The 10,064-nt window shown below is 51.1% G+C and overlaps 3 protein-coding genes across 3 annotated transcripts; 1 reads left to right on the top strand and 2 right to left on the bottom strand.

Annotated features, from left to right (window-relative positions):
* Window positions 1-312: 312 nt before the first annotated feature.
* On the top strand, window positions 313-4,225 carry LOC108091213 (zinc finger protein 845). The gene is made up of 4 exons (XM_017190310.2): window positions 313-1,525; window positions 1,596-2,523; window positions 2,708-3,306; window positions 3,771-4,225. The coding sequence occupies exons 1-4, from the start codon at window positions 439-441 to the stop codon at window positions 3,836-3,838; spliced, it is 2,682 nt and encodes an 893-aa protein (XP_017045799.2). The 5' UTR covers window positions 313-438; the 3' UTR covers window positions 3,839-4,225.
* Window positions 4,226-4,718: 493 nt separating this feature from the next.
* LOC108091214 (protein regulator of cytokinesis 1) lies at window positions 4,719-7,082 on the bottom strand. Its single transcript, XM_017190311.2, has one exon. It carries the CDS (start codon window positions 6,871-6,873, stop codon window positions 4,858-4,860), a length of 2,016 nt encoding a protein of 671 aa, XP_017045800.1. The 5' UTR covers window positions 6,874-7,082; the 3' UTR covers window positions 4,719-4,857.
* A 658-nt stretch (window positions 7,083-7,740) lies between these two features.
* Window positions 7,741-10,047, bottom strand: LOC108091243 (protein regulator of cytokinesis 1). The gene has a single exon (XM_017190356.2). The coding sequence runs from the start codon at window positions 9,904-9,906 to the stop codon at window positions 8,050-8,052; it is 1,857 nt and encodes a 618-aa protein (XP_017045845.1). The 5' UTR covers window positions 9,907-10,047; the 3' UTR covers window positions 7,741-8,049.
* Between the last annotated feature and the right edge of the window lie 17 nt (window positions 10,048-10,064).

Here is a 10,064-nt window from a genome sequence, read left to right on the forward strand (position 1 = left end):
GAAAATAAATATGTCGCCGCTGAAATTATAAATTCCCTGAAGATTATTTAGATGAAGACTATTTCGTTATATATATTTTAAATATATTTGGTTAGCGACCGAAAATTTTTTGTATAAAGGCTAAACGATTGTAATATCTAGAAAAAAAAAAGAATAGAAATCAAAGAATTTTGTTGACTAAATATCAAGTATTTAGTAGAATAAAGCCGGTTTGGCTTAAAAATATTACCACGTAAAATCGTTATCGATACTTTGCACAATGTTTCGTGTGACCGTTAGCGGTAACACAGCGAATGGCACACCCAGTATGACCGCACTTGAGGTCACAACAAACGCCTCGTATTGGTAAAAAGAAAATTAAGGAAATGCAGCAGCAGCAGTTGTGCTAATTGTTGATGCCCACATGCAATAGCAAGGACTCGAGGACGCGAAACAGCCATGGCAACGCACCAGCATCCGCATCCACAGCTGGAGCCGGGTTCGGGTACTGGTTCTGGTCGGGATTCGGAAGGTGAGCCGGCGGTGGACAGCAAGTTGGTGTCCGTGGAGCTCAACTCGGTGGATGCGGACCGCGTCTGCCGGGTTTGCCTGAAAGACGCAGAATCGCTGGACGGGGAACTGCACTTCATCTTCGCAGATGCCCCCGTTGAGCAGGGCGCCAATCTAGCCCACATTCTGGACGAGTGTACTTTGCACCAATGCCAGCGGCACGACGGGATGCCCCCGCACATGTGTGGAACCTGTGTGGAGGCAGCCCGCCATGCCTTCCGCTTCAAGCGGCAAGCGGAGCGCTCCTACTGCTCGCTGGTGGCTTTGCTAGGACGATCGCCCCAGTTGAAGGCCCGCGGAGCGGAGGTGAGCAGCCAAACGGACCAGGTGGCCCTGCTGCCGTGCGAGATGTGCCACGACCAGTTCCTCAACAGCCTAGAGCTGCGCCTGCACCGAAACCAGGTGCACAGGACGACCAAGGAGGGCACGGCCACTGGAACGGAGGGCACGCAGATCGAGGAGTTCAAGTGCAAGTTTTGCCCGCAGCATTTCCCCCATCTTCGGCAGCTGCGCAGTCATTTGGCGCGCAGTCACGAACAGACAGCCCGCCTCCAGTGCTCCCATTGCCAGCGCACCTTCAGCCGGCGGGATCACTTGCTGCGCCACATGCGCAACCAGCACCGGCTCGTGGAGGAGGACCTGCTGCGCACCTGGCCGCCGGCGGATGAGAACACCATGCTGAGCGATGACGGGGATGAGCTGGTCTCCGCAGAGGTGCTGCTAAACGAGGAGGACGATGAACACGACGGAGTTGGCGACACCTTTCAGTGCAACACGAATCCCATTTCCAGCAACGAGGACGAGGACGACGAAGGCAATGTGGCTAACCAAACGTTGTGGCTGCACATCAAGCCGGAGCCCTGTTTGGAGGCGGAGGAAGTGGACCTGGCCATGCAGCTGAAGCTCGAGAAGAAGCGGCGGCGACGTGAGAAGGCGGAACCTCAAGCTGAGGACTCGATTGACCGCACAGTGAAGAGTGAGTGTTTTTCGCATGGGAGGATTCATATGTCTACAAACCAATGCCTAATTCTTTGCACAAATTCCAGATGAACCCATTGCCATCGGCGACGGGCAGTTCAGCATCAAGGAGGAAAACCAGCTTGTGGGCAGCGAAGACGAAGCACCGATGGGAGTGGAGGACTTTATGAAGCTACATGTCAGCGGAGACCTGCCGCTCAGCGATGAGGACCGGTACGATGACTTCATTGACGAAGAAAGCGATATTGACGACGATGAGGGCGACGACGAGGACGGAGATGAGGACGGCGAGTTCCGGCTCAAGGAGGAGCCGCTGGACGGCGAGAAGTTGCCGAAGAAGACCAAGTCCGGTCGGCGCCGGCGGCGCAACAAGCAGGGCGAGCCAAACCCCGAAAACCGATGCGAGGTGTGCCAGCGCACCTTCTCCCGCCACTGCCACTTGCTACGCCACAAGCTGTCGCACCTGGAGAAGAAGCCCCACAACTGTCCGCACTGCCCTAAGGCGTTCGCGCGCAGCGACCACCTCAAGGCGCACGTGCAGAGCCTGCACAGCAACAAGGAGCACAAGTGCGGGCTTTGCGAGGCCGCCTTCTCGCGCCTGGACGCCCTGGAGCGGCACAAGGTCAGCAAGCACAACGGCGAGGGCCTGGAGCCGGGCAGTGAGCTGAAGCTGCAGCTGGCCGAGCACACTTGCGAGTACTGTTCGAAGCGCTTCTCCAGCAAGACCTACCTGCGCAAGCACACCCTGCTGCACACGGACTTCCTGTACGCCTGCAAGACCTGCGAGGAGACATTCCGCGAGCGAGCGCAGCTCAGGGAGCACGAGAAGACCCACACCGGTCAGCGCAATTTCCTCTGCTGCATATGCGGCGACAGCTTCGCCCGCAACGACTACCTCCGCGTGCACATGCGACGCCACAACGGCGAGAAGCCCTACAAGTGCCGCTACTGTGTCAAGGCGTTCCCGCGCGCCACCGATCTCAAGGTCCATGAGCGGTAAGTGAAGTTCAATTCTCAGTTCCAGTACGGGTTGTATATAAGTATATAAAGCTCTATTGGAATCCAACATAGACAAACGATTACCTCTTTAAATATATAAATATATTTATAGGTTATTAGGTGTATAGTTCATTTTATTAATATTTTTAAATGTTTTTTAATAAATGTCCCTTTATTGCAGGTACCACACGGGCACTAAACCGAATCTGTGCAATACCTGCGGCAAGAGCTTCCACCGGGCCTACAACCTGACCATCCACATGCGGACGCACACCGGCGAACGGCCGTACAAGTGCGACCAGTGCCCGAAGAGCTTCACGCAGAGCAACGACCTCAAGGCGCACATCCGTCGGCACACGGGCGAGCGGTACAAGTGCCCGCACTGCGACGCCTACTTCCTGCAGCTGTACAACATGCGCAACCACTGCTTGAGTGCCCACAACAAGCACATCGAGACGAAGACGGGGCGCCTGCAGCGGACGGGACTCCTCGACGATGGCGGTCAGTCGCATCTGACCACTGTGGTGATGCCGCCAGCGCGGTATCAGCCAGGAATGGATCCCCAACTGGCGGTGGCTGCTGCTGCCGGGGCCGAGAGTTCGTCCTCGACCGCCGTCATCCACTCGCCGGGCACGTACAACGCCACATCCTCCGGACTGCCCGGTCCGGGGTCAGCGTCTGCTGCTCCAGCCAGCACGCTCGATGGAGCCAGCTTCGCGCCCACGGCGATGAATGCGACGGCTCCCTTTGGCGCCTTTAATTTTCCGCCGGCCGTTGTGGGTAAGCACCGCTGAAATTAAGTGTACCAAATATAATCTTAAAGTTTCATCATTGCTCTTTTGCACCGTATTTTTATAAACAGGAATGAGATTCTGATCTCATTAGACTTTAGAACCATAACTCCTTCCGTACCTTTAAAACGCTTAAATTGTATTCCTTAATTTTGAATCATATGTGATTTTTTTCGAAAAATTTGTGCATTTTCTGCTCTGTAACAGTAATTACATAGTGGGAATTTTTTGTTTCTTAAAAGAAAACATTTTAAAAGTTGTGTTACCAAAATTCGTGTAGATCGATTTATAAAATAAAGGGCATTTAAATTTTCAAAGCTGATACAAAGATAATAACAAGTAATGAATCCCAAGTTTATATAATAACAGCCTTATAAATGGACGCACCCTTATAGAAATAGTTCAATAATATTGACTGTCCTTGTCTAATTCCTCTGTCTCTTTTGGTTTCAGCGCATCTCATGTACAATCACGGAGGAAGCAGTCAGCACAGCCAGAGCGGCAGTGAAACGGGCAAATAGCCATCGCATTGGCTGTGGCTTTGGTTATGGATGCTCCTGCTCCTGGGGACACTGCTGCACCGCATCCCGAACACACAACTATTCCAGTGTAGTCTTAAGCTGCCCTCTGTAAATAGTTGGCGAAGTGGAGAGTGGTCGCCGCCACCGGGCTGCCCAATCGAAGGGGGTACATCACAAGGGCGGCCGTTTTAATGTGTTAATATGTATGTATTTAATAGTCGAATAAGAACTGCTTACATTTTAATGCGCTATGTGGGCGGTTGGATCATTTTATAAAGCTTACATCAGTGCGCATGTATGTATAATAAAGTAAAAATCGCTCCCATCCCCCTAATAATTGTAATTGATGAGCCAATAAATCTTGAAATAGTAAAACATCTAAAGTTACATCAAGTTGTTTTATTTCGATCAAGTTGTATGATATATAAGGTGTTATTAATAATAACATGTATGAAAATTGTCAAATATGGAAAGTAGTTAATTATACCATTCATATTTCAGTACTTGTAAATAACATTATTATTTTGGGACTATTACGCAGACTTCAAAATGTTGCACACATTTTAAAAACCTCTTCTGACTCAAATACCATACCATTTATTTACTTTGATAAATCTTACGAAAATCGTATAATCTTAAAAATGAACTCTTTTTAAATGCTTTAGATTCTTCTGTAGTTTTATTTAATAATCTTAAGTAAGTTAAAAAAAAGTTTTAAAAAATAATATAACTCTTTTCAAAAGGAATAATAAAGTGTTATCAATATGAACCTGAAGTTGCCGGACAGTGGTTTTAGTAAGATCAAAGTTTTCCGATTGTAAATGCGATAATTCAACGTCTTTAAATTAACTAACAATGATTGTTCTTTAGCAAGGCTAACTACACATAATTCGTGGTCAAGCAACACACTTAATTTTTATTAGAAAAACGTAAAACAGAAAATAAAATGCAATACAATAAGAAACGCCAACTGTAAAGAGTAGAAGGTACGTGTTAAATTAAGATGATCTCCGGTGGAGTTACTGCGGTCTCCGGGGCAGGACCACCAGGAGGCTCTCCCGCGGCACCGGCAGATTGGCATTGACCTCCGGGTGCCGCTTCCTGGGAATGGCCAGCTGATGGCGCTGGCGGGGCAGCATTGAGGAGCGACTGGTCGGCTGGAATTCCTCGTAGCTCACGCCGTTCTGCTCGTTATTCTCATCAGTTGTGTAGTCCGTGTCGCTCGGCGGTTCCTGATCCGTGGACTTGGTGCGCGGCTTCTTGCAGGAGCGCGTGCCCACGCTGCGTCTGCCCATTCCGCCGCTGCGACGCAGTGTGTTGTCCAGAACGCGCACGCGCTTCAGCGGTGACTTGGTGGCCTTTAGCTGGTTCTGCTTCTGGCTGGCGGTCAGCAGGCGCTGCGCCGGCGACGCCTTCATCGAGTTCAGGGTGTTCATAAGGCTGCGCTTCGCGTTCGGCGTCTTGGGGCCCGTTTGCAGAGCGGAGGGATTGAGGCGCTTGTGCAGATTGCCCGTGCTCTTGGTGATGTTCATCGGACGCAAGTGCTGCTGCGAGGGCGTCTTGCGCAGCGACATCGTGGAGCTGGAGAAGGTCGACATGTTGCGCAGTGTGCGCGGCGTACGAGGAGCCGTGGATCCCGGCGCCGGAGGCGGCATAATTTTGCTGGCCGACGCCGGTGCCTTCTTGCGCGCCGAACTTAGCAGCTTGGCCTGGCGATGGCGCTCCCAGTCGGCGGCCATCCGCTCGAGAATGTTCTCGCCGTGCACCAGGAAGGGAGTGTTCTCCTGGGCCTCGTAGGCCTGCACCAGTTCTGTGATCTGTTGCTCGATCTTGGGCAGCTTGGACGTGATCGCCTTGCGCTCCTTCTCCTCCTTGAGCAGCTGCCCGCCGCGGTTGTTGAAGCGATTCGGCTCGCTGGCCTTGGCCTCCAGTGCCTCCATGCGAGACCAGAGTTCGGCGCGACTCTCATACAGATCGAATATTTCCTTGTTTTTGTTGTAGAAGGTCTTCAGGTCGTCCAGCTCCAGTTCGTGCAGCTCCAGCAGATCCTCGTTGTACCAGTCGTTGTAGTAGTTGGAGAATCGCTTGCGCTCCTGCTGGCTCTTCAGCGTGAGGTCCCACCACTCCTTGATCTCGATGCGCAGCTGCTCGATGAAGGTCTTAAGGTTCTGGCGCCGCAGGGCCTGGCAGCGCTGCAGCTCCTCGCGAAGGATGTCGTAGGTGCGTTGGGTATATGACGTGGATTCTCGCACGCGACGCATGGCATACTCGTCCGCCTCCTGCAGTCGCTCCCACAGAACGTGGATCTTGTCGCGCATGTCGTCGATCCGCTCGCGCAGCTCCTTCACCTGGTCAGCGAAGTTTTTCTGCATGTGGCGTAGTCGTTCGAAGGTCTCGGGTGTGAGACAGTGGTCCACCTGGTTGAGCAGGCGCTCCTCGGTGTCCGTCTGGGGCAAGCATTCCAGCAGCTTCATGTCGTGTTTGATGCTCTGGCGTAGCTCGTCCATCTCTTTGATTCGCAACACTCGCTGGTGGCGCAGTTGCTCGAGGCGATCGCGAAAGGCGTCCATTTCCTCAGGCAGTGGCAAGGGATCGGCCAGCAGAGGCTTGGGCAGCTCGCCCAGCTCCTCGCAGAGCTGCTCCTGTTGGAGAAGCAGCTCACAGATCTCCGCCCTGCGCCTGCCCAGCTCCTCGCGCAGGTGCTCAATGCTCTTGTCCAGCTTCAGCTGCCAGATGACCAGTGGCATGTCGTCGGGCCGCTCGCCCATGTCCACCGACTCGTGAAGCAGCCGCGTCAGGTCGGTGGCCTCCGCCCGCAGGGCAGCTATGTCGCCGAGGATCGCCTGCTGCTTCTCGCGGGACTCGTTCAGCAGGTCTGTGAAGAAGCTGTGGGCGTGGTCCTTCAGCCGGAGGAGGAATTCGTCGCAGGTCTTCGGCTCGAACAAGTGCGACCACATCGCGTGCAACTGATCCACGTGCGCGCCCGTCATCTCCAGGATCTGGGCCTTCACCGCGATGGCATTTGGAGTATTCATGATATCGTTGTGTTGGGGATTTTAGGGATTGTGGGGATTTCGGAAACTACTTTGCTTTCTGTGACTATTTTCACTTCGATGTAGTCTTTTGTATGTCAAGTACTGGACGGGGAATGTGAGTTTATTTAGAGTGCATCGCTGCACGAAATTAAGTACTGAATGACAATGACGCCAGACTGAAATTTTCGGTAAATTCAAACTGAAATGGCGGCCAAGCCAATGATGCCACTCCGGTTAAAAACAGTGTTGCATAACAACAAATACTGAAACCAGGGCTTCAGAGTACGTTAAAATGCATCCACACTAATCAAGCAGAAGACTAACTATTATTTTAATTTATGTCGGTTTTCGTTACCCATGCTGGTACGAAAACACTTTTACAACGAACTGGAAAATAAATAACCAAAAATGGATATCTTATTTTAGAGGCACATTTCTATTTTATTAGCTCAAACCGAAAGTATGGTCTAGGACAAAATGTACATTTCAGGTTAAAATATTGATTGGTTTCGTTTTCCACAAATCTTAAATGTGTTTGCAATTAATGTTTTCATAATACATACAATCAAATTATGAACAGATTTTGAATACATATAATTGTTTTAATAGTATTTTGTAGGTTGTAATTATATACTACAATTTTTAAACACAGTGTTTGTTTTATATTTTTAATATACATTTTTGTTTAATGTGTTTGATTTTTTTATACATACTTCTAAATAGGTTTTAATAGAATATATATTCAGATATGGCAAGATATGCGGTTAATTTAAATCAGGTGCTATAAGCACCAGCTTATAAGAATTTGTTGAAATCATGTTGAAATTGTACGGTGATTACAAGACAAACTGAATAACCAAGTCAGGATAATGTAAAAAATGCATTTTTATTTACATATTTATTTTACTAAAATTTAAAAGATGAGAAATTGCTCTTTTACCCAGTACAGTCATAGCTAAAACAATGCAATTTTGTAAAAAACACAAAGTTTTCAAAATAAGTTGTCTATGTTTTCGACTACATCATGTTTTCACGAATAGCTAAATTAGTATAAGGTCCTTTACAAAGTTCGAAGGCGAAGTGTAAAGCATGTAACCGCATTCGTGATAGTAAGTGAGCTAAATACATCGGTTCAGGTATAGATTAAACACAGATCGGTTGGCGATTTGATTCCAATTAAATGTGATTGGGGTAGGCTTCTACGGAGGTTTGCGTTTCTGGCTCCTCACTGTCCTCGCTCTCGTTCTCCTCGCTCGATGGAGGCTGCACACGGACTTGTGGAATCGGGGGGATTCTGCGATTATTCCGGCTGCCGGTGCTTGGCCTGCCGGTTGGCTTGCCTCGCCGCACCGAGTACTCCAGCACGCGCACCTTCTTCTGCGGCGACTTCAGCAGCTTCTGGCCATTGACGCCCAATACTGGCCCCGAATTGTTGCACTCCAGCGACGAGATTAGATTCCGCTTGGCCGCAGCCACTGGCTTTGGACTGGTCTTTCCGTTAGTGGGGTGTCGCCTCTTCTGCAGGTTTCCCGTGCTTTTCGCCTCACTGGTCGCGTGCATCTTTGAAGGCGACTTCTTCAGCGAGGAAGAGGATCCGTTCATGGCCTTGTTGCTCTTCAGTGTATTCGGCGTAAGAGGCACTGAGGGCGGCTTCATTTTGCTGGCCGTGATGGTGGGATAATTCTTGTGCGCCGAGGGCTGCTTCTTCGACTGCCGGTGGTGCTCCCAGTCCGCCGACATGCTCTCCAGTATGTCCTCTCCGTTCACGAGGAACGGTGTGTTGGCGTGGGCCATGTACGACTTCACCAGCTCTGTGATCTGCTGATCGATCTTGGGCAGTCTGGTGGTCATGGCCTTGCGCTCCTTCTCCTCCTTGAGCAGCTGGCCGCCGCGATTGTTAAAGCGATTCGGATCGTTGGCCTTGGCCTCCAGCGCCTCCATGCGAGACCAGAGCTCCGTACGGTTGGCATACAGCTCGAAGATTTTCTTGTTGCTGTTGTAGAAGTTCTTCAGTTCGTCCAATTCCATTTCAAGCAGCTCCAGAACATCTTCGCTCTCGGGATCACTGAAGTAGCTGTTGAAGCGCCTGCGCTCCTCCGTGCTCTTCAGTGTGAGGTCCCACCACTCGTTGATCTCGATGCGCAGCTGCTCGATGAAGGCTTTGAGGTTCTGGCGCCGCATAGCCTGGCAGCGTTGCAGCTCCTCCCGTAGGATATCGTACGTGCGCTGCGTGTAGGACGTGGATTCCCGTACGCGACGCTTGGCAAATTCATCGGTCAGTTTGAGTCGTTCCCAGAGCAGATCCACCTTGCCGCGCATTTCGTCGATCTGGTTGCGCAACTCCTGCACCTGGTCGGCATACTCCTGGCGCATGAGGCGCAGCCGCTCGAAGGACTCGGGCCTCAGGCAGGGGTTCTCCTGGTTAAGGAACCGCTTACCGGTGTCTGTTTGGACATGCAGTTCAAGCCGCTTCATGTCCTCCTTGATTTCCAGGCGCAGCTGGTCCATCTCCTTCCGGCGCTGCACCCGCTGGTGGCGCAGTTGCTCGAGGCGATCGCGGAAGGCAACCATCTCCTCAGGCAGGGGCAGGGTATCGGCCAGCAGCGGCTGGGGCAGCTCGCCCAGCTCCTCGCAGAGCTGCTCCTGCTGAAGCAGCAGCTCAGTGATCTCTGCCCTGCGCCTGGCCACCTCTTCGCGCAGGTGATCGACGCTTTTGTCCAGCTTCAGCTGCCAGATGACCAGCGGCATGTCGTCGGGCTGGATGAGCGCATCCATGTCCACCGACTCGTGGAGCAGCCGTGTCAGGTCGATGGCTTCCGTCCGCAGCGACGCTATTTCGCTTATTATGCCCTGCTCCTTCTCGCGCGACTCTTTAAGGAGATCTGTGTAGAAGTTGTTCGAGTGGTCCATCAAGCGGACAAGGCAATCTTCACAGGTCTGCGGCTCGAACATGCGCGACCACATCGCGTGCAGCTCGTCCGTGTGAGCCGCCGTCATCGCCAGGATCTTCGCCTTGTGTTCGGTGAAAATCATTGTCACGGCCTAATCGGTACCGCTTTCATAGGGTGGAATTAGATCGAATCAGTAAAATAATACAATCAGTTCGTATAAGAAAAATGGACGCTAAGTGACTTTGCTACACCGGTAAATTTTAAACTGTACAACTATCACACACTGGCGATTCAGTGCTG

Source organism: Drosophila ficusphila, unplaced genomic scaffold (genome assembly GCF_018152265.1).
Source record: "Drosophila ficusphila isolate 14025-0441.05 unplaced genomic scaffold, ASM1815226v1 contig_198, whole genome shotgun sequence".
NCBI lineage: Eukaryota > Metazoa > Arthropoda > Insecta > Diptera > Drosophilidae > Drosophila > Drosophila ficusphila.